The sequence below is a fragment of the Ptychodera flava genome, chromosome 18, assembly GCF_041260155.1.
Source record: "Ptychodera flava strain L36383 chromosome 18, AS_Pfla_20210202, whole genome shotgun sequence".
NCBI lineage: Eukaryota > Metazoa > Hemichordata > Enteropneusta > Ptychoderidae > Ptychodera > Ptychodera flava.
The window spans coordinates 21227380-21251735 of NC_091945.1; the positions used below are offsets into that span (position 1 = coordinate 21227380).

A 24356-nucleotide genomic window follows, 5' to 3' on the forward strand; every position below is an offset into this window, starting at 1 on the left:
GACTGGAGACCATTTGCCAACGATAACACTGAAGGTTGCAGACACACACAGGTGGTGGTGATAAATTGAACACGAGACACTTGGATATGCTTTTGGGAGTTGAACAAGAAATTGTATTTCGCAAAAAGAGCAAAATTGATCAAAAATATGTCGAAGGTTACAGATTATCGAGTTTTCAGTCATTACTATTACAACAGGAGTGATTAAGTGAAAACAGCAATGGTATAATTTTTCATGTTTGACAATATCTATGTAATATACAAAAAAAAACCATTCGAAAAAGAAGAAATGCAGTCACTAAACAAACACTATTTTATGAAAACTCAAATGCCACAAACATTGTCGAAAGACTAAATTGCAAAGTGACAATGTCTATGTTGTAAATAACTAACGTGAGTTGGTTTTCAAAGTTGCAGCCAGTATTGTGATGCACCATGGGAAAAAAATCAATCTCTAATTTGCAATGACAATCTTAATTTCGTGTTGTCATGTTTTGTTTTCTTTTTTAACCCTTTCACCCCCAGTTCCCTGTGTACAGGTCCAACTTTACCATAGAAAACAATTGATTTGGGACAAACCATGGCGGTGAAAGGGGTAAAGGGCCCATAGCTGTAACTTTGATGATTTTTTTTTTCATTGGTTTTGATTGAATGTCAAGTGCAAGTTCTTCCTCTTTATACTTGCAAAAGGTGTGTTGAATTACCGACTATTTAGCTTGTCATCTCAGCATCTCCAATTGTCACATGAGCTATAATTATTGTTTACATTTGAATACAAGCCCAGACCAGAATTCACTAGTCCATAAGAGCAATGCAGTGTACACGTGTACAGAGAAAGTTGACAAGCTCAAGATTGTTTATCTCAACGTGATTTTGGACAGAAGAACAACAAACTATACGGGACTTAAAAGACAAAAATAATGAAAAAATCATTGAAAGTTACAGCTACAGGTCCTTTAATTGGCTCCCCATTACTAGGGACAAAGACAATGGTGAAATCATGTAGTGACTATTGACATCATCTGAAACTTATGTCTGGATATAAACTTGGATCCATACAGATGATACTACAAGATCTGTCACCCTCAAGCAACACATCTTCCAACCTACACTGACTATACTGTTTAACCCTTCCACTGCCATGGTTTGGCCCAAAGCCATTGTTATCAATGGTGATTGTGGACTAGTTCACACTGAATTGGGGCGAACGGGTTAAAACAATCCTCACTCTGCACAAATTTTGGCTTAACTTACAGACGAGAATAAAATTCCCAAGTAAACATTTCTATAATAATACTGATCAATGTTTGAGAAAATAATAAAAATAATGATACATTTACACCTGGTGGGCTAAATTGTGGACAAAAATGTGAAAATTATCTTATATATGATCTGCAAATATATAGTACAGAGAAAAATATTATTATTTACACGTGGGATACAAATTGAACTAACGAAATAATTCTGTAAAATAAAACACAAAATTTTCTCAAATAAAATATTCCCTGTAACGGAATACTTTTGCATTTAATTACACTGACTCACAGTTGTCTGTGATTAGTCCCTGGACTATTTCTGTGTATTGCTTTGTCACCCAAATGTGTGTATGATGTGCATAAATATTATACACCAGTGACGTCATAAGTTTCGTCGCGTTTCAGGAAGTCCAGATTATTTGCTGAATTCAAAGTCTCATGCAATTGTTCCTTCTATGCGACTACAAATCTGTTTTGTACATAAGTCCACACATTTTGCTAGGGGGAGTCCCTCCTCCTCCTCCCCGGCAATCAACATGTCACTATGCAGGGACTGTCAGACGCAATATCTTACATACCACGCCCCCTCCTGGAGAGGAAGGTACTGCCCTGCCTAAGTGATGGCTCTTTCAGTCTATGGGACTATCCGGTACTTGTGAACACATTCCCGAGTGGAAATCACACAAATGTGAGGCAAGATAACTACCTTCTCCTACCTAGAAATATAAGGTGCTGGTCAGGTAATGATAAAACATTTAATTTATTCGTTTTTGCACTCATATTTTGCACGAAAGTCTTTCCTGAATTCCACGCCTTGCTCAGGCAATGAATAAAAAAACGTAAGAATTGGTAAAGTGGAAACTAAAAAATGATGAACAAAATATATCTTTTTTACAAAAAAACAATGAAAATAAATGCAATTTGAAGAATTTCGACACACTTCAAAAACACACTATTTATTAAGAAAACTGAGCGGCTGACAAGAGTAAAGATTATATGCGATGAAAATGTTTTACATTTTGAACTAGTAACCTAGGGAGTAGTTAAGGTTTGGGGATTGTGTACAAAAATTGAAGTTGCTCCAAGTAAAACCACTTAGAAATCCAGAGGTGTGTGTTTGCCGACCTTGACTTGGGTCAAACAATTAAAATGATAATACAAGTGTGCCAGTGCTGCACAAAAGTGGACCCACCTCCTTTTGGCAGTAACAGGTTTCCTATGGAACCTTTCAAAATATGTTTAAGAGCTTACCCCCTAGGTTCATGTTGAAGTGTAATATGGCTTGGCTTGAGTCCAGTTTTCAAGAAATTCACAATTTTATCATATTGCATTTGTCGAATGAGATTGCTCAAATACATTTGGAAATTCACAAATTAAGGTAGTATTCACCACCAAACTGAAAGACCATCCCTTTGCTCAAACTATCCATAAGGAAACTTGAAATCATTCCCCTCAAAAACTAATAATAAAAAGCTAAGGTCATCATGCAAACTTTGGTACCAGAGAACCTAATTAGCAAATATTCACACTTGAAATTCAAAATGGCTGCCATCCCTGTATAACTGTGGGGGAAATGATATTTTTACAAAAATAAACCGGTGAAAACTTTATTGACTCCATAAGCTTCAAAATGAGCCCCAACTGGTGGTAGGTCAAAAGAATATTGTAAAAGCTTTAGAATCCAAATATCTGTACCCAGACGACATTCTACCTTGAACCATCACTGAACACTTTAGGCATGCTGAAGGTACATGTACAGTAACATCAGTCACTAAAAGCTTACATGTACGTGTATGCTCAGTCTAGATAACTCTTACATATTACCATGACAATAAAAGCACAACAAACAAGTCATCGTTGATGACACAGTCCCCACTTGTTAATGGGTACTTTGATTACAGGTCCTCAGACAGGATAGACGCCTCTTCATAAGGTCTGTGATAAAAATACTTTTGAATGAATTCGCTTGATACATGTCTGAGTTGTAGTTCAGGACATGAAAAAATCGTAATAAAATGGCCACACGGTGGCCATATTGGATCGTATCACAAAACAAATAAATGTGCATATGCATGACATAGGTTAATGTCCTTGTAGAAAAATTTGATTAAAATTGGTTGAGATATGCCTGAGTTATGGCTTGTACATGAAAAAATCATAACAAAATGGCCGCACAGCAGCCATATTGGATCGTATCACAAAACAAATTAATGTGCATATGTATGACATTGGTCAATGTCCTTGTACCAACTTTGAATAAATTCGCTTGATACATGTCTGAGTTATGGTTCTGGACATGAAAAAATCGTAATAAAATGGCCACACGGCGGCCATATTGGATCATATCACAAAACAAATCAATGTGCATGTGCATGACATAGGTCAATGTCCTTGTACCAAGTTTGAATAAAATCGGTTGAGTCACGTCTGAGTTATGGCTCTGTACATGAAAAAGTCTTAACAAAAGGCCGCACAGCAGCCATATTGGATCGTATCACAAAACAAATTGATGTGCATAGCTATGACATTGGTCAATGTCCTTGTACCAACTTTGAATAAAATCTGTTGAAACATGCCTGAGTTATGGCTCTGTATATGAAAAAATCGTAACAAAATGGCCGCATGGCGGCCATATTGGATCGTATCACAAAAAAAATTGACGTGCATATCTAGGACATTGGTCAATGTCCTTGTACCAACTTTGAATAAAATCAGTTGAAACATGCCTAAGTTATGGCTCTGTACATGAAAAAATCGTAATAAAATGGCCGCCTGGCAGCCATATTGGATCGTATCACAAAACAAATCGACGTGCATCTGTATGACATATGAATTAATCCTTGTACCAAGTTTGAATGAAATCGCTCCAGGCATCTCTGAGATATCTGCGTGAACGGACGGACGGACGCACGGACGGACGCACGCACACACGCACGGACATGACCAAACCTATAAGTCCCCCCGGACGGTGTCCGTGGGGACTAATAATTACCGTCTATCTGCATTTCAAATGAGTACAGAGTCAATACAACACTATCTTCTTCATAACATGTTTGAACAGTGTCATATTCAGCAACAAGTCTTGAAAAAATTTGGGCGTCAAGTAGAGCCATTAAGGACATTATGTAAGTTCTTTCAGTTCTTATTTGAATGCACATTTTTTTTTATTTGCTCTGTCATATCAGAGTTGTCTGTGCCTTTTATTGGCCATCTTTGCAATCATAACGGGGTACATCCAAGACAAAATGGCCGCCGCCACAAATTATTTGTCTGAATCAATACAATTACAAATGTGAAGGTAATTTTTTAGAGAAAAATTTAAACAAAACTTTTGTCTTTTCACTTTTCAAAAGTATGTTAACTGAATGATATTTTTTATTTTTACTTGTTCTACCAGTGCATATGTGCCATCATCTGATTGTATGGATGACTTTGCGAAAAGGTATCAAAGCCATATACTGCATTCGGTTGCACTTTAACCCTTTCACCACCATGGTTTGGCCCAAACTCATCATTACCAATGGTGAGTGTGGGCCTTTTTACAATGCACTGGGGGGTTTACAGGGTAGTTAGCGGATGGCATCAATTTTCAGGAATCAAAGCTTTACAATGAGGTTTCCTGAACTGCTCTCATCAAAACTGATATCTGTCTAACATGGAAAAAGTCATTTATTATTCTACATATTGCCTGTAACCCCAGGGGGTTCAGTTGCTCCACCAAGGGTGCCTCTGCATAATAATGAGGCTCAGGTGATCTGTTTGACAAGAGCACCCAAATTTTATGACAATTTTTTTTCAAGTCAACCAAATACTGCATCATATAAATGAAGAGTCAGATTATGGTCTTCAAAACTCACTATACAGAAAGTCATTATTTGATACTAGAAATCATGCAAAATATCAATAACAATCTAGGTAACTACACTTGAAAATATGACGTTACGTTACAACTACTGGTGCAACACCTATATTCATGTGGTGGTGTGTTTGGAACATGGTACACTATATATTATAGCCCAAACATGGGACTATGTGCCGAGGGTAGGTGACCATTTGCCCGACGTAAGGAGGGCAAATGGTCTCCTGCCCGAGGGTACATAGTCCCTTGTTTGGGCTATAATATTTTTATTACATGCCTCTCTTACTCAGTTTGCACCAAAAATATTTACGTTTATTGGCAAATTATAGTCAAATGCTTTATTTTCATTTTAGACGAAAAACGGTTAAAATAGAACGATTTTCATCATCGAATGGCGCATTGATATATTTAAACTACTGTTATGCGGTTTATCAATATTTTTATGCGAAATTTTCCAAAAACCGGATTTTCTGTGCAAAACATGCAATTTCAAGACTTTTACGTCGAAAAGTTTTCAAGTTGAAAATAGTTCCGGTTCACTTTCAGTCCAGTGATGACTATGCGGCCCGCGACGTCATCGGCGAGTTACCATTGAATCCTATGGAGCGCGCGACGTTCGATATACGAGGCATGTAATAAATGGTACTGCAGAGGGAACGGAAGACTCGGTTTACGGAAGCAAAGTGGTACGATGATGGTGTAAATAAATTCTCTTGAACAAAATGTTAGTTTTACAAAATTTTCATAATTAGCACAAGATGAACACAAATGGTAAATTAATGGGTCAAATGAGTGAACAGAATAAATTATTCATTTCTAATAAACATACAACCACGCCACACAGGATGAATTTTACATTGCACACCATACCGATATACATACACTTTTCTCGGTGAATTAAACAATTTTAAGGAAATCTTAATCTTTTGCTTTCTGAAAATCTCAGCCATGTAATGTAAAAAAAAGTTCGAAGGTCAAGTCAACAATGTTAAATCATTTTTTACAATAATAATGAATAGAAAGACAAAATAAAAACATAATTATTTAAAATATTGCAGGAGTGGCCTACAGAACACAAAATTGATTTTTTCTCCTTCATAAAAGAGTCCTTTGTGTGCAACAAAAAAACTACAGTCACAGAATTTAACATGAAGCTATTTGAGAATGTGATTGAAAAGTTGGTCTCTATTAAAAGGTATACTGTCACCTGTTCCAATTTTGACACGGTCACCATGGAAAGAGAAACTCTAACCAATCACAGATTTTAAGCGGGTGGCCACCTTTTAAAAACAGCGTCCTCACATGAGCATTTTGAATAACAAGGAACGCCCCTTTGACCATATATGGGCATATTTAGATTACAGGTGACTGAATACCTTTAAAGCCAGAGAAAGATGGAGCCATGTACCCTGTTATGCAAAAGTAAAACCTGTTCACCGAATTGTTCACTGATCTGTTGGGTTCAGTCCACTATGAGATAGCGGTGGTAGCGTTAGGAAATTTTCTCTCTGCAGAATGTCCACTTTTCCAGGGTGTTGCTGAGATTGCTCTGAGCGTGTAGGGAAGCGTCCTTGCTAACCAGGGAGTGGGCGATGTTCGTAAATTTGAGTTCAAACTGTAGCTTGCTGAGTTCGTGGAACAGCTGGGCCCTGTCGATGTCGCCACGCAGCTGAACGCCCCCGACTTCGTGGTACCACTGGCGCCCTGGTGTGCTTTGTATGATGTCTGCAACCACGCCAAGGTTTTTTAGTGTTGTCTCCGAGCCATATATCTTATAAGAGTTGCCCCAGGTAGAGTGTTTCTGGTAAATGACTTCGACGTAATCGGCGGTTTTGTGAAGTTCAATGTCCTCGTCCTTGCTTTCCCGGCTGTTCTGCAACTCCTGCAGGGCGTTGATGAGTTCCGGGATTTGGAAAAAATCTGCTTCGATAGTCAGAGCATCCCAATCTTGAAATCCCGCTGGTAGGCCAAGCCTTGACGATCGCACAAAGTTCAAGATGTACCGGAAGAGCTCCCCGTCCCGGTCGATGAAATAGTTTCCTCGGCTGTCCTTTTGCGTTGGAATGCGACCGCTGAACATGGCTCCCAGCATGGAGTCCGGATACATGCACAAAGTTGCCAGGGTCGTCGTGTAGACGTGGCCGCCAACGTTCAGGTTCACCACTTCCGCCATGGCCGATTCACTCTCCGTCGTACCTCTGCCGCTTTCTTTGAGCCCGTCTTCTCCCATTCGTTCAGTCCATGTCTGTCGATCAATACGTGCGATTTGGTCGCAGCACACTGTCTATGTACACACAGAAATGACTTCAGTAAGTATACTGGTAAACTGAAACTGGTATTATGAGGTCCTTTTACTCAGATGTCATCAGGGTAAAAAAGTAATAAAGAGGACAGACATGTAAGGTGTACCTTCTTGGTGTTCAGTCTTGCATTCTCCTCTTTTGAGCAAGAAAGCACTGTTTCTGTACTGTAACTTGAATTGACTGGAAAATGAATGGGCAAAAGAGGAAACACATTCACGCCTTGATTGTGAAAATAGACACTATATAAGATATAAACAGGCAGTGCAGAGGTATATTTCGTATGTTTACGCAGCATACATTTTTCAAATCTTCTCAAAGCTACAGAATTACATGTTAACATAAGAATCACAGTTCTCTTCTCCTGGTAAGTGATCTGTGATTTGGTTTCAACCTTAAGTGACCCTCCGGTGCAGAGTGCAAACCTTACTGAATTCTCATCCAGTCCAAAAAAGGTAGTAGGGAAGTTATCACATGATTTGTTAGATTTTATTGGGACATCTGAACTCACACAGGTCGTACTTAGATGGAACCTGTGATAATGCATGAGAGGTCATGAACTTTGACCCCTCACCTTTAAAATATTTGTTAGGCCAAGCCACACACATATTATACGATGCATTGAGAGGAAAACCGGAGTTGCAACAATTGTTTCATCTCCACACTTTGGTTACTGGTGAATGGAACAAACTTCAGAAGAAATAGCATGTCTGAGTGATTCATACGACACCCAGCAACAATCGAGGAACAATCATTCATGAGATGGTAGAGATTATTAAAATTATACAACATTTCAAGGACATATACTCTTCCTCATTTCAAATTTGTTTGCACTGTGATATGATCAGCTATCAATGCAGCATAGCCCTGTTTTGCTTTGTCATACATGCTGGTCAAATCACATCATTTACCCTTTCACCGCCATTTCTCCCTGGGCCCATACATAGATCAGCCCACCAATCCTACTGAAAATAACAAGAATATTTTAAATATCTGATAACGAAAAGGTTAAGGACATTAACCTGTTCCCACCCACCCCCCTTCCCTGTAAACAGATCCACAACCACTGTTGATAACGATGGGTTTTCGGGCCAAACCATTGTGGTGAAAGGGTGAACTGGCTGACGCGTACCATCATGATGTTAAACAGATTTTACCATCTTCACAACGTTTGTGTGGTAAAATTTTTTGTAAATGTTCAAAAGTTTGAATGAATGAATGTACCGAAAACGAAGAAATCATCCTGTCAGTGGATGAAAGCTCGGTCTTTTCCATGAGAGATCAGTCATACTTAGGCAGTCATTTCTTTAGAGTGATTGAGGGTAGATGTGATCTTCTGCAGCTCTTTGCATGGACATACAGGATTTGACAAGAGTTCTGAATGTGTAAAAATACTGACAACCTCCCTGAAAAAACATCGGTCAATTTGTCATTGATGCACACTCGTGCATAGCAGGACTACTCTAAATTCACCCTGGCCAGTCTAATTTTTGGCACAGCTGGGAACACTGCGGAAAAATGTTTGTGCTTGTCCCCCCAGCATGACCACCAGTAATGGGATATCCTGTCATACAACTTGAGAATGCTTATAACATTTTATAGGAGTATGCTGCCCTCTGTGTTTAAAAGCAAAATGCTACTTCAGTCTTTACTATGCCACAATACGTGAGTACAATGATCTGCGGATAGTAATGGCACAAGCCAGTGGTTATTGACATGGTGACCAGCCCCTGCTGTGCAACAACCATGGGTTCAAATACTGCACCAATGGGATTTCTACAGGTTAAATAGGATACACATGGGAGTGTACTCATATTACCGCCAAAACCATGCCACGTCAAACAACAAAATCAAAAATTGATTTCTGCAAGAAATACTATCTCATTGAGTTCCTCAAGGTACCACAGTGGCAGTGTTTCATCTAGACAGGGGTATGGGGGATTCCCCCTCTGATGACATTTTGGCAACCCCTAGTAGTAATTTGTCAAGGGGGACAGCCCCCATGAAATGGTGCCAGTCACACCATAGAGATACAAGTGGAACACATGATCTGGTGAAATACCCCCTAGATTTTCTGGTAAAGAGGGGGAAAATCCACCCTGTCCATGCCATCCTGGATGAAACACTGTATTGGTTAATTAGCCTGATAGGAGCATCAAGAATCAAGCTCAAAATTGCCTGAGATTCACCTTCATATACTGCAGGAGTGCGGACAGTCTGTCAGTATTTTCAGCACCAGCAGCCTACCAATCTATTTACATGAACGTCCTTGGGATTCTAACTGTTACTGGTACTGCCTCGACACTTGGACAGTATGGGTATCAAGTGCACATTGCAGAACAAATTGAATCTTTTTTGCCTGTCTGGCAATGTGACACTCTGAAAAATGCTGTGAGCAGACTAATTACAGTTGATGATAGTTCACAACCTCCTTGATTGCATGATATATTTTTTCACAGAGAGTAAACCATAATTTAAGTTTCTGTCTCTAAGAAGGTAGAAGTAGATGAGCCTTCTACCAAGACACTATCGCTGTAGCTAGAAGTCAACAAAGTATTACAGACAAAAAACAACAATACTATCTTGTTTTACGGGTTTTCTACAATCAGCTTTTACAAAGAAAACCTAGGATTTTTCTTTATGCATTGTGATGCATTTTAGGAAGAATAATGAAATCGGCCTCTTTTTTTCTAGAACAAAAATAGTGAAAATATTATAAACAAACGTAATTACACCTAATTTTCCTTGAACACACTGAAGTCTTTATTCATACCTGCGTCTGTAAGCTATGGTGTTCTGTCAGATAGAAAGTTTGGCATTAGAGGACGCCTATAACTTTTGGTGCTATTGATTGCCATTTGACCTTTAACCTCATAACACCTTTACATCAACGAGAGAAGATTTCAGAGTTGTTTAAAAAAATGTACATCTGATGATCAGTAGGTCATGTATTGAATTATGGTCACCCAAAACCTGTAAATTTGAGTGAAATTATGCTGCTGAACTACAATTTCTGCTGCTGAACTACAATATCTAGCACATGCATTGTACTGCGCAGGTTGAATTTTCGTTCTGTACGATATAGCGGATATGCTGAGTGCCTACCCCATCTGGGCCCCATCTGCTTGCAATCGCGCAACACAGTGTAAAACAGAGCATTCTCAAAACGCTATAATATCGACTTCTGTGGTAAAATTCAAATAAAACATGTATTATAATAATAAGGTTCTTCACAAAATACCAGGATTTATGTCAGAGTACATCCCACAGTAGAGGAATTGTCTGCATCTTGGACAAAATACCTCTGCTGTACTATGAATTCGGACGTAAATCCCATTATTTTGTGAATGACTTTTATTATTTCATGGTCGTGAAGGACAATCATTGCAAAACCTGTATAAGTAAAGATCTCTTCATTAGTAAACTCTGTAATTTGAGCTGAACTTAAAACACAGATTTCAACAATATTACATACACAAATGGGGAGCATTTACCCAGAATCACCTAAATAACCATTCTTTAACTGTAAGTAAACTCCAGTAGATGCCAATCCCATGATGATATTTACAATACAGTCACTGGCGTACACCTTCACTTTCTATTTTACTTGTACTTGGGAAAAATACGAATTTTTCACCCAGCAGTTTTTCTTCTATACATTGACTTGGTATCAACAAAATAGTTACTGTAACCATAGACTCTCAGGGTCTACTAGTACTACGGTATAACCAGTGTGACCCGTCACTGGGTCAGTCTACGACGCAGTGACTAACATTAAAAGGGGCAGGATATTCATCAGCTTTACCCAGAAGCAAATTAACCTATTCCAAGACCTACACAAACACACAAAACATCCACGACCAAAAATACAGAGTTGCACGACAGATCTACAGGCATTCGACCCAATAAAAATAGTGTCAATGACACTGTCCTCCCATTTTGCAGCGATACTAACTACTAGTACACACATGACATTGCATTCTTACAGGTTGACTAAGAAATTTCCATTGCAAGTCCAAATTAATCTTATACCCAGCAATATGAAATGCTCCATCTCATAATGACTTTTACACGTCTGACAGAAAACAACCCTAGGATCAAGACTATCATGTTTTACAGCAATCCAACAAATACTTTGGGAGAAAATGATTTTTTGACAAAAAATGGGAAAAATTGCCCCAAAAATACAAATATGAAAATTTCACCACAATTTGAACAAATCTGACAAAGGTCAACCCTAGGATCATACATACAAGTTTTCAAGGCAATGGGATGAGTGCTTTCAGAAAAGATTTTTTGACAAAAAACGGGAAAATCGCCCAAAAAATACAACTTTCAAATTTCACCACACTTTGAAGAAATGTACCTTAAGTCACTATAAAGAGCCTGCATACCAAGTTTCAACCAAAGTTTTAGCAATTTGCAGGATTTTTCCTTTTTTCCCTTGCATATTTTTGACTTTGACATGTTTATTTCAACAAACATCTCCACCCCTCGATGCACCTGTCCACCAAATACTAAGATGGTAGGTGCTGCGATTTAGGAGTTTTTAATGTTGACAGACATACATCCGCACATAATAACTAACATACATACATACATACATACAGACAGATCATAGACCCTCCAAAAATGCGGTCTACAGACAGACAGACAGACAAACAGATAGACATGCATACATTTATTTTTACAGCTTTTAACCTCCAACAGCCTACCAACTTGTCAATATTAGCTTGATCAACTTGATACTACTGCTTATAATAATATAAATGAGAGTTAATTACATTCTAATTAAAGTAAACAAGACTTGCTTATCAACATTTACGTCATAAAAAAACAGCATATCTGTCAGGTTATAAAGAATCTTCAGCTGGTTATCTTTATCAGTATTTCATCCTATTAACCACGCACATTTTAACTTTCAAATTAACATTGCAAGTAAGTTGAGACTGTAAGTATACTCAGAGAAAGCACACTGAAGAGACAAATGTTTGCAACTTAAGAAGTTCAAGGTCATCAAAAGCATGATAAGGAATCATGTTACACTTTCATTGCACTGTTTACACAGATTGCATAATTGCTATAAATAGTACATGAGGAATCTTACAGTCCAGCTTTACCATAAAAACCCTATCACTTTGACCACTCTTTTAATTGATCAATTTATTTTTTTCCTCAAAAAATAATTTTATTTTATCCTTACCAAGTCAACCATAAATGGAAATTGGAACTTTCTCTATCTCTATTTATTTGACCAACCTATCATGACAAACTATTATGAGCAATTTCTTTTAGATAACATACAGAGCACAATATATGATGGTTCACAATATGTAAAAGTTGGGATTCAGGAAAGTTGCCTTTACATGTTTTAATCCTCCAAGATGGTCAGCATTTCACCATGAACTGTCAAAAAGTTGAACATTCTAATAATTCTACACTAAAATTATTTTGGCTTTGTTGATATCCTCATTAATTCAATTATTTAAAATCATATTAATTATTTTTTGGGGTGAATTGATAGGGTTTATACAGTACAAGAGTTACATACAATGTAAGTCAAATTCAGTTAAAACATCAATTACCGTCTAACATTGCATCATTCCTATAAATAGCACCTCAGCGTGGAACAGCACAATCATAATCTGCTCATTCACACAGGTAGTACTTGACTTTGAATGAATGACCTACTACATTTCACCTATGTACCAAATTTGAAAGCATGACAAAAAGTACCACAAATTTGCAAATTTCAGCTTGAGTTCACAGAGTCATCTTCAGGTCACTCCTAGGAACCTGCACACCCAATTAGAAAGTAATGGCATACACAGTTTCAAAGAAGATTTTTTTAACCAAATATGGCAAAAATTGCCCAAAAATACAAATATGCAAATTGTGCCATAATTTTGATGAATTCTATTTTGAGTGTCACAAGGTACCAGCACACCAAATTTTAAAGCGATCCAACCATTGTTTAAGAGGAAAAGATTTTTTACTAAAATGCCAAAAAAAGAAACAAAAATCATTAAAAATAGAAAGCATCAAATATTGACATCAAATCTATATGTTTAAATGAGTTGGGCCCAAGGTACCTAAAACCCAAATATGACAATGATTAGATGAGTAGTTCCTGAGTTATTGATTTTTGACCATTTTTGCTTTTTTTTGTACCTCATTAGCATATCTATGGGCCTAAAAAGTTCATTTTAACAACGGCACATCTACATCATATATGGCATCACTACACCAAAAATCAGCTCAATACGTGCAGCGGTTTTTGCGTTGGACGGACAGACATCCATACATACATACATACAGACAGACATCTCACATACAGACTTTTTTCAACCATATAACCTCCCATTGCCATATATGTATGGCAAATGGGAGGTAAAAATGAACCGTCACTGATGACTGGTTGCATCAGTGACGGTTTGCTTGCATTGAGTCAAATGCCTGTGCGACCGGTCGTGTAGCACACTCATATAAATCATGGAGGTAAAGTCTACTTTTACCTCCATGTATAAATATATAGGTAACGTTGGTTCCTGTTGGGGCACATATGACATATTGTTTAAAAAGCGGGTAGCGAGTTCTCCGAAGTTCCCTGTAGTGTTGTCAAGCCTACATTAAACCAATCACCCCCATCCCATCGATAAGTGACAAAATTTTACCTGTTTCGTGTTTTCTCGTAGCTTCTTCGTCACTCCAAATCGCGATCCTTACTGTAGACTGTACTGTACAGTACTCCAGGTCGAACTCAAATCGGCATTAGCCTCAAGTTCAGGCATTAACTTCGCATTAAATGAATGCTAGTAAATACAAAGCCAGGTAACTGGATTCAGACTTGCATTGTCAGACACGCATTTACTGCTGGAACGGTGTTATGAAGTCACTTTGTCGCTTCTCGTGTCCTGCGCTTGATATTTTGATCGGCTGAGTCACGGTGGACCGTGGCTGAGTGCATCGATTTCACGGACGTTAAATCATTGTGGCAAATCTGCAAATCTGTTTCTTCTGTGTAAGCACTAGAATAAAATGTTTCTGTTTTCATGAAATAATGTGGTTACTACTTCAAATATGCCCACTATCGCCTCCAGGTATCCGAGATAGTCGACGTCTTGTGAACTTCACGAATGTTCCGTCGCGTGAGCGATCCTGCAGATTCTCCTCCCTCGAAGATTTATTTGCCCTACGACCTGGAAGTAGTTTGTCGCCATCAAGCTATTTCCTAATAAATCGTTTGTTTTTAGACAACCGGTAATCAGCGACTTGCCTTGCCGACGAGTGAAAAAAGACCTTTTTAGTTGCGTATAAATGTTAAAATAAATATTTTCTGTCACAGTTCATCCTACGGCAATTCAAAAGACAATGCATTCTCACGGAAATTTGTCCTCATTTCGGGCCTAAATTACTGAATCATTACTTCGCCTGATGAGGGCGCCCTTTAAATTGGACAATGTACAAGAGCGTTTGTTTGTGGGAGCACGTGTCCCGATTCCAGAATGGATGATGTTTTTAGTTAAATCACTGATTTATTTTAGGCAAGGTGCTTTGTAATTTGTGCTCAAACACTTAAAGGGACAAAGTCGGCCATTTTTCATGAATTTTGTTTGATGCGAGATACTTCATATATTATTTGACGAAAGATACTGAAGATAATGAATGGGTGACCATTATATTCGACCCCGGTTTTTAGAAACCATCGCGAAAATGAATTAATGGTCATGACCATAATTCATTTTCGCGATGGTTTCATGTATCGTATGTAAAACTAGGGTCGAATATATGCATGGTCACCCATTCATTCAGTATTTTTCAACATGTCAAACAATATAAGAAGTATCCGTATCAAACAAAATGCATGAAAAATGGCCGACTTTGTCCCTTTAACACATTCACAATAATGTAGTTTAGTTTTATTTGCCACTTTGTTGGAATAAATTCATCTTTAAAAAAAGGGAAGGAATTCAGGTCGTAACGCCAAGTAGTTTGTATTCGGTCGACAAATAAAGTGGCAAGGTCTCTGTGTTTTGTTCACTTTCAATGTCAAGAATTCAATGTAACACTTGACTTATAAGCAACAATGAACTCCAGTGGTTTTGATGCATGTATGATGTTTTGTGTTTACTTGCAGTTGGACATAGTGAACTTGTAGTTACTTCTCCTCTCAAAGTCTGTACTACCATAGCCATTGGTCAATAGCTGTGGTGTTTTCAGATGGGATTTCTGCCTTTACTGGCAGGTTTTGACTTTCTTAAAAAATTCAAATCCAGCCAGTAAAAGGCAGATATCCCGTCCAAAAGCGCCACAGCTATGGACCCACAGCTAGTGCTACCACAGATGTAACATACTAAAACAGTCCCTCCACCAAAGACTGATAAAAAGACAAATTTTAAAGTTTCCGAGTTGTATTGAATAAAGTTAGCAAACACTGGAGGCTAATGAAAGGTATGAGTTTTACCCTAGCTTGTTGACACCAAGTAATGGAGCCAAAGAGAACAAAAATGTCGGTAAAGATGGTATTTCAATTACTTTTGAGATTGGCTCTGTCTGACAATTGAAAAAAAAATTTTCATGCATTCTAAAAATACTACCACTTTACAAAGAGCAAGATCCAGTTTTGATTTCACAACACGGCATTCCAGTCAACAACTTTGATTAATAGCAGTCTACATGCATATGATCTAATATACAAGAGGTGTCAAACTCTGAGTTTTTCTGTCCAGTGTAAGATGACGTACATGAAAATGCTTTTAGTTGAAACGGAATTGCACCATACAGAAAAAAAACCCAGAAAGAGTGACAGTGTAGCTGAACATTTGGGACATTTTCAATCATTTTGGTTGTGCTTGTTAAAACAGTTCACTTGTTTTGATCCCATGTCATATCAAAATGCTACAGTGTTCACAACTTTTCAACACTAGGAGTATACATGAGCTGTGTCAAATGCCACACTGTCGACATCTGAAGTCTGGTTTGGATTGCAATTCAGTTGTCAATGACGGCATTAACCATTGTAAACAGACTCTTGATAAGGCTGTAAAAGAAAAGGCTTATTTTTTGTATTTCAAGACTTAAAGGACAAGGAGAAAATAACACTTGTTTGACTGAACAAAAATGATAAAATTATCATCAAAAGTTGTAGCTTCTATCCAAACCAGTAAAAGTGCGAAACGCAATTGACAAACACCAAATAACTTTTGTTTTAGCAAACATAATTGACAAGACCAAAGAACTTCTGATTTCATGCATATTTACAGCCACACATAACACAAAAAAGTGTAGATATACATGCTGATAAACAGCACATTCTACACACAGCTACATATCTACATACGCTCACATACACAAACAAGAAACGTACATGCATGCAATTTCATACATACATACATACCCCCTTGAATGTATGTATGTATGCACAGATACACACACGGTAACCAAATAGAATTAACAGACTGTAAATGGAAAAACAAAATAAAGCAATCTTTTATTTTCCAAAAGAATTCTGCCCACTAATGACTGGGTTTCGATGAACACGTAACTGCCTTATATCCGTCTCTATAGAAACTGCCATTCACTGAAATTCAGATTTATAATCAACGGAAAATTACAATCCCATCCAACAATAACGTCTCAGTCTAAACATGATGATCAAATTGAGGCCCTGCCTCTAATAGTTACAATGCTCTCATGATGGATTTTCTGGAGTAAACGTTGTTTTAAATAAAAGAATATTTGATCAGCAGTTTAAAATCAAGAAAACAATGATGTCATATCTAGGAATAAAATTGGTTTTTCACTGATAAACATCTTAGATAAACTTTGCTACTTGGAAACTTATTTTGGGAAAAGGCAGGAGTGTTATTCAAAATAACTGAAAATAATTTTATCTTTATGTATGAAATGGCACTTCCAAGCAAGACATGGAGAATTTGTTAGAAATGTGGTTATAAACGAAAATATTAGATTTATGTCAGAACAAATAATCACTGGCGCAGTATGTGATTCCTGAAGGACAATGTGAGTCTTCATAACTCAGATATGCTGGAGTGAAATATGTTTAATTTTGTGTGTATTTTCAAGCATTTTCGCTTTTCTTTGTGAGGTATTCTTTCTTGAGTGTTGGATTTGTCAACACAGCCTCTATCACGGTATGCACGGGACATCAAATGTTATTGTTGACTGCTAAATTTCACTCTGGACTGGAATTTGTGCATCCACCCAAAAGAAATGCACTCGAAACACGACCCTTTATGTTGTTGACAAGATTGATATTTTGCATTTCAACATACCGCAGTGGAAAAGATTAAAGAGACTGTTCTTGTTTTTAATGCTGAACAAAAACCCATGAAAATATCATCAAGAGTTACAGCTATGACCCTGTCTCTGCACATATGGGTATCATCTGTGTATCATGTGTGTTGATGGCAGCGGAAGCAGAGTGTGGCATTATCAAAGACAGATTTTCAGACTCCATAAATCTGTAAAATTTTCTGTTCATCTTTACAAACTCATTTGGACAAGCTGTAGAGAACAAAACTTGTTTTGGGTGAATGAACAGTTTTATTACCCCCCCCCCCCCTCCCCCGCCCCCTTAACCCTTTGAGTGCCAAAGTCAACTTTTGTTGCCTTTAAAGAATAAAACACAGCCAGCAACTTTTTTCAGATCTAGACAATTTTTTTCAGATATTTCCCAAAATTTTGGTCAAAAATTATAGCCATTGAAAGCTTATGTCCATTTGTTCCAAAATTATCAAAAAATTACAGAAAAATTCATAATAGTTGGTAAAATGTTACACTGAAATTTTTGTAGGAAAAATTACAGCACTCAAAGGGTTAATAGAGTTCACAAAGAGATACAGAGAAAACGTTGATCACTATGAGTATCAAATATTGGTTAATTTCAGATAATTTGGAGTTTTTTTGTCAAAAATGTGTATGTCAGTGCATGATTTCTTATTCATGATTGTGAAAACGAATAGTTTACAAGTTTCCTTCAGCAAAGCGTGGATCAAAAATTTGAAACTTTCATGGTTGGGATGGTGCATGCACTGGTGCTTGCATGTTCTAGATCATAACTTTTTAATATTGTTTCCCCCCCCCCCCCCCCCCCCCCCCCCCTCCTTTTCCTTTCAAAAAGTACAATAAAAACGTGTTTATAATGAACGGTAAAAATGCATCTTAAAATTGGCTAAGCTAGGGAGTCAAAATTTTAATCATCAACTTCATGGAACTCCTAACCTGGAAGCTATTGATCAATTACCAAAAAAATATACTTGCTCTACGTCAAATAAATAGTCAAAAATGACTTGCTTGTTTGAGAAAAACAAATTTTTACGAAAATTTTCTCCTTGAGTATGTTAATGGTAAGACTCGAGTCAAATCAGCCGGTGTGAATTTTTCACAGATTTCTATCTCCTAAAAAATGTCATTGCCATAACGAGTGCTGTAACTAGCAATACTGAAATGCCTCTTGATCATGGTTGTCACTCGTTATGACTGGTAGTTGCCAGTTACTGCAGGCGTTGAGGTAACCGACATCTGACTGTAGGATGATGGTCAAGTTATAAAGGGCTTGACGCTAGCTATCACTAGATACAGCTATTTTCTTGGACGAAGAACTAACAACTAATTTCCATAAACTTACAAGCTGAGTTCTATAACTGCACAAATTACTTTGGTTACTGCAGGTTATTGCCAGCAATATTAACTGGCAAAATTTAATATCAAGCTTGATATGCAGCTCATGACAGACCACAATGTCCATATTGTTTGTCAAACTAGCAACTACTGGTAAAGACATTTCATTTCGTCTATTGTAAATATAGTTTTACCAATTGTCCGTTGTGTGGCATGTGTGCTACGAGTATCTCTCTTGTAGTACATTGAAGTAAAAGTTCCCCATCACCTAAATCACCGCATCAAATAGCGTTTCTTGAATCCATTTGTACAGATGAGAATTGCAGCAAACATCTTCCTGCAGAGCAGTCTTGACCTTGACTTCCATTTGAAGAAAACAACAATTAGGTCACCACTGAGGGCAGCGTTTCACAGCTCCAACTGAGAGCAAAGTTTCGCAGCAGAATGTCCGTTGAATTCATGATCAATAAGTTGTAGCTCATTCGTTATGTGAAGTTCTTTCTACTGACAGCCAGTTACAATCACACATAAGTCAAAAACAGTGGAAATTGGAAATTCCAATTGAAAAGACAATCCTAAATCATCATTTGTTAATCCTCCTGTAATACATCCTCATGTGCAATGTATTGAAAGTTCAAGGGCGGTGAACGCACTTGATCCAAAAAGCTTCAGACTTACTGGGCAATGTCAAACATCATCATTTAAAAGATCACTGGAGTTTTACTTAAGAAATGGTGTACTGCCCTGTAGTAATGCAAGAGTGTACAAAAAAACTGCAATGTGTCAGATACGGAGTTGTTTCAATAATGTATGTAGGGTGTAAAGAAAAACTCAACTAGTTATCATAACTACTTAATATTTCTTCTTGTTACTTCTCAGAAGGTTCAAATTCTGGAAATTTTGATGAAGTCTTCTGTCCTTGGAAATTTGGAATTGTCTCTTTTCAAGATTGTCAAGTTCCTTTTGTTTGTTTTTTCAAGACATGCTGGAACACGGCACTCGCGGCGAACCCATTTGCGTAAGAACTCTATCCAACCACTGTAAGGGTCCATTGAGATGGAGTTCGATCCAACTCGGGGTGCTCGTCACCGTCTGGCGCCTGTACTCCGCGCCCCATCCTTTGACGAAGCTCATGCGAATTGTGCACATCTTGGTCAGCTGGAACACGGATTCAAATCCCTGGTTGACAGACTGAGACAGCAAGGCGGCAAACTCCTGGTTGTTGAAGATCTTCAAGTTACACCCTGCAATGCAGGAAAAACATGAGCGTGATGATCGATAAATCACTCTGGTTTTTTCTCTCTTGATTTTGTACTCGCATATTGCTGTATTAAAAGGATGGCTATCTACCAGTTAAACAAGTTCTCACAGATACCTCTGTAGTAAGGAAACCTCTCTTATATGGATATATTTATCAAGCCCAAAAATACTAGACTGAAAGATCCGTCGCTCTCAGGACGCTCTCTAGACTGAACGATCCACCGCTCACGGACACTCTCTACGCTCTCCTCTTCTTAATGTAGAGAGCGCCCCTGGGCGATGGATCTTTCAGTCTACAAAAATACAAGCGGAACTGAATTTAAATTTAATGTAGCTCTATGGACAGATTTCACTGTACTTTGTGACAGTTTTGTGAGTTGAATATCTTTCAATGAAATGATATTAATTTTCTTTTACACTCCAATTCATTTTTGAAATGTTTCAATTCTCACATCAAACCTGATTGCATTGTATAGTCGTCATTCAGATTCATATGAAACTCTCTAAACCAGACAGCAGTACATATCAAGATGTGGATATTTTTGTCAGCTAAGTTACGCTCTTTCAACAGATTGTAATATACTGACGTCCAATGACTTAAGAACACAGCATGTATTGAGAGTAACCTTTGCACTTTGACCTTATACAAGATTAAACTTTCATGCCTCGCAAAAGATCATGCATTTTGTTTTATGAATTATCCTAATATTGAGTGTTAGTCTGCCTGTCCATTTTGATAAACATCCCCCATCACTTACCAAACTGTAAAAGATTTTAGCAGATGCCTATGAGGCTGGTTTGAGGTTGGAGGTCTGCTATTTAGCAGATGCCTATGAGGCTGGTTTGAGGTTGGAGGTCTGCTACTAAACAAATTAAACATGGCTGCTTCAAATTCAGACATATTTTGTCGTTGTTGTAGTTGCAGCTTGTTATTTGTGATGTTAATGTCTTTTCTAGTGTTCATCATAACACTTGCAGTCGCCCATGAACTTGTAATTTTTTCACTGATGCATGTGTAATTTCAAAATGTAATCTAAATTTTTGGACAAATATTTATTTTTGCATATTAATGAGAGGACAAGACGTCATTTGTAAACAGCCCTATACAGATGATGGTTTGCATTTTGTGAGAAGTTCCAAAAACAAGAATTGCAAACACAGTAGATTTTCTTGTATATCCAGTTTATAAACCCCAACACTTTGGCTACAAACAATCAATGGTGCTTACCTGGCGGTATTTTACAGACTGTTGCCGGATGCCATCCATATCGTAGATTACACTGTGGGCTCTGTACAAATATGCTACTCTCGCTCAGACACTCTGCAAACACTTCGCCTCCTATGTAATACAACCGCACGCCTTTACCTGCAACAGGACGTGATGAAACAAAAAAGGTTGGCGCCCTAGACGTCGTCCAATGACAGCGATGCATGATGGTATCAGATCCCACAATGCATCGCTATTGTTGGAAGTGAACAATGTTTCAGGCAACAAGGCCCAAATGATGGAACATGGAAGCAATGACATAAGTGTCAAACTTGCATGTTTACAATTTTGTCTGTGCGTTCTTACAACCTGTCAAAATTTTGAGTGGACGTAACACAAAGAATTTAATCATTTTGGCTTCAGTTTGTATAATACCGTATTGTCTATTCGCAAGTCTACATTTCTTATTAATGATAGTGGTGTTTTTGGATTCTGCATCATGTTCAAATGTAGTATACTGCCTGACTGGAAAAATTCCCCCAGTGCTGGCAGGCTGAATGCTGTTTCTTTCCTATAGGATATCGAAACAACTGAAATATGTGATGAACAAGTCAAAGTACCCTATCATATTATGTAAGTGACAAGAAAGGGTGCAGCAAAGTGAGTATGAGTGAGTCTGAGTGGCAGGGGATTCCATAAGTATTAAGCTATAACCATAGATAGCATGTCTCCAATATCTCTGGGCTCAAGCGTAAACCAAGGGTCAATCACCCATACAAATCGCACTGATAAAACCCCATTCTACAATAACTCCCATGTGATGCCAAATCAATGGTTGATCGGGACATGACCTGTCTGGGAGTATTAGAGAACATTTTTCCCTTTGACCACAGCATGAAGAAATTCTATTTTTCCAAAGGTCTGAGATATTGTTTTAGGACGAATTTGCATACAAATGTCTGTGAAGGTAACTTTAAAATGGCGTTATGAGAGAGGTTTCTTTCCATGGAACAACAACAAAACACATTCACAGATGATAAGTTCACTAGTGTCGCTTTGATTATTTCAGATGCAAGATTTTGTTGTAACTTCTCTCTAGCATGTAGACTGGAAGATCAGTCGCTCAAGGAAGAAGGGGGAGTGTAGATAGCGCCCTCAAGCGACAGATCTTTCAGTCTCTCCAGCATGGCATGTTACAGATATCAAGCCTGCATATACAGTTCAACTTCAACACTATCGCTGTACTTTCATGGTCTGTACACTGAAGGACCTTTTGAGGTCCAAATACCAGATTTCATTTTAACTATATATTACTTTTTCATATTATTTTACATATCATTTATAAAATATCAGGACCATCATTTTTGGACATTGTACGTGATTTGTTAATTTTCCAGGACTCAAGTTCATTTGCCATGACTTTCCAGGGGCCTTTAAAATTCAATGACTTTCAAGGTTTCAAGGATTTTCAGGGAGTGTACGGATCCTGTACTTGGCTCTGTTGTTGTGAAAGAGATAATCTGGCATTCACACTATTGTAATATTACAGAGGTACCACCCGTACAAATACTGTAAGGAAAGCGAAATCACCCTTGTTGATGTACAGCTCTGGCCATACAAGTGTGAAGGCAATGGGGAAAGTTGGAGTCAAGCCTGCCCTCAGTGGCATGATTTTCAAATCTTTTGTTTTGCTATTATGAAGGAAGTAGAGTGATTGGGATGACTGCGTTCAGTTCATCCTGTGGAACATCCATGATCTCAAATTTTGACCTACAGACAGCAAGACAAATTAATTATTTGTACAATTGTGATAAGCATTGCAAAATTTCATATTTTTTTAAAAAGATATTATGTATTTTGTTCACAGAAATAATATATATTATTGCCTGAATACATGGGTTTATGTGCCCAAGAGCAGGTGACAATTTGCCCAACGCCAGGAGGGCAAATCGTCTCCTGCTGTGAGGGCACATAAACCCATGTATTCAGGCAATAATATTTTTATTACGTACCTCTTCACAGTAAATGCTATATGACAGTTAGTTACACGCAGGGCATTTTCAAACAATTTTACCATTATTGACCAGTATCAAACAGATTTTAATGAAAATCAATATAGCAGTGCGCGTATGGATATTTTACATCTTATTACATGCCTCGATGTGAGTGCAAGTCAGTGCATTGATTTGAATTGGAACATCTGGGGAGTTAGCGGGCTGGTGAATAATGTACTGACCGGTTTCCATGCTTAGCCAGTCCAGTGAAGCCCTTTGACGTTTTGGACGTCAAAGTAGACGCTTAACGCTAGATGTAAAATATTAATGCGCGCACTGCTATTTTGACTTTCGTTAAGAACTGTTTGATGCTGGTCTATAATGGAAACTTGTTTGAAAATGCCTTGCATGTAACTAAATGTCATATAGCTTTTACTGTGAAGAGGCATGTAATAAAAATATTATTGCCTGAATACATGGGTTTATGTGCCCTCGCAGCAGGAGACAATTTGCCCTCCTGGCGTTGGGCAAATTGTCACCTGCTCTAAGGCACATAAACCCATGTATTCATGCAATAATATATAATGTACTATGATAGCCCTCTATTTATGATTTACCAATAGATAGATAGATAGATAGATGGATAGAGAGACAGATAGACAGGTGCATTGATAGAGAATAGATGGATAGATAGCTAGAGAGACAGGCAGGCCATGTAATGGGATAAAGGTATGTAAGCTCAGAGCATTTTTGTTCAACAAAGTTGGAATGTGATAAATACAATGAAAAGTAATCAAACTATACACAATCTTCCATTTCCATCAGGAGGAGAGTGTAC

General features: G+C 37.8%; 2 protein-coding genes across 4 annotated transcripts in view; both read right to left on the reverse strand.

The window, feature by feature from the left end:
• Positions 1 to 14616, reverse strand: part of LOC139117133 (snRNA-activating protein complex subunit 5-like) — a 32086-nt gene extending 17470 nt beyond the window's left edge. The window contains exons 1-2 of one of the 3 annotated variants that reach the window (XM_070679983.1): positions 14089 to 14610; positions 2835 to 7398 (exon numbers count right to left, since the gene is read on the reverse strand). In XM_070679983.1, the coding sequence (XP_070536084.1) occupies positions 6607 to 7344 (738 nt within the window). In that variant the 5' untranslated portion in view covers positions 7345 to 7398; positions 14089 to 14610 and the 3' untranslated portion in view covers positions 2835 to 6606. Of the gene's footprint in view, positions 1 to 2834; positions 7399 to 14088 lie in introns of those variants that run through there. The other 2 variants (XR_011548459.1, XM_070679984.1) reach the window with 2 other exon arrangements.
• A 5416-nt stretch (positions 14617 to 20032) lies between these two features.
• LOC139117660 (mothers against decapentaplegic homolog 3-like) lies at positions 20033 to 23770 on the reverse strand. Its single transcript, XM_070680900.1, has 3 exons — positions 23677 to 23770; positions 21546 to 21683; positions 20033 to 20301 (listed from the first exon to the last, which is right to left on the reverse strand). The coding sequence occupies exons 1-3, from the start codon at positions 23768 to 23770 to the stop codon at positions 20033 to 20035; spliced, it is 501 nt and encodes a 166-aa protein (XP_070537001.1).
• Positions 23771 to 24356: the final 586 nt, after the last annotated feature.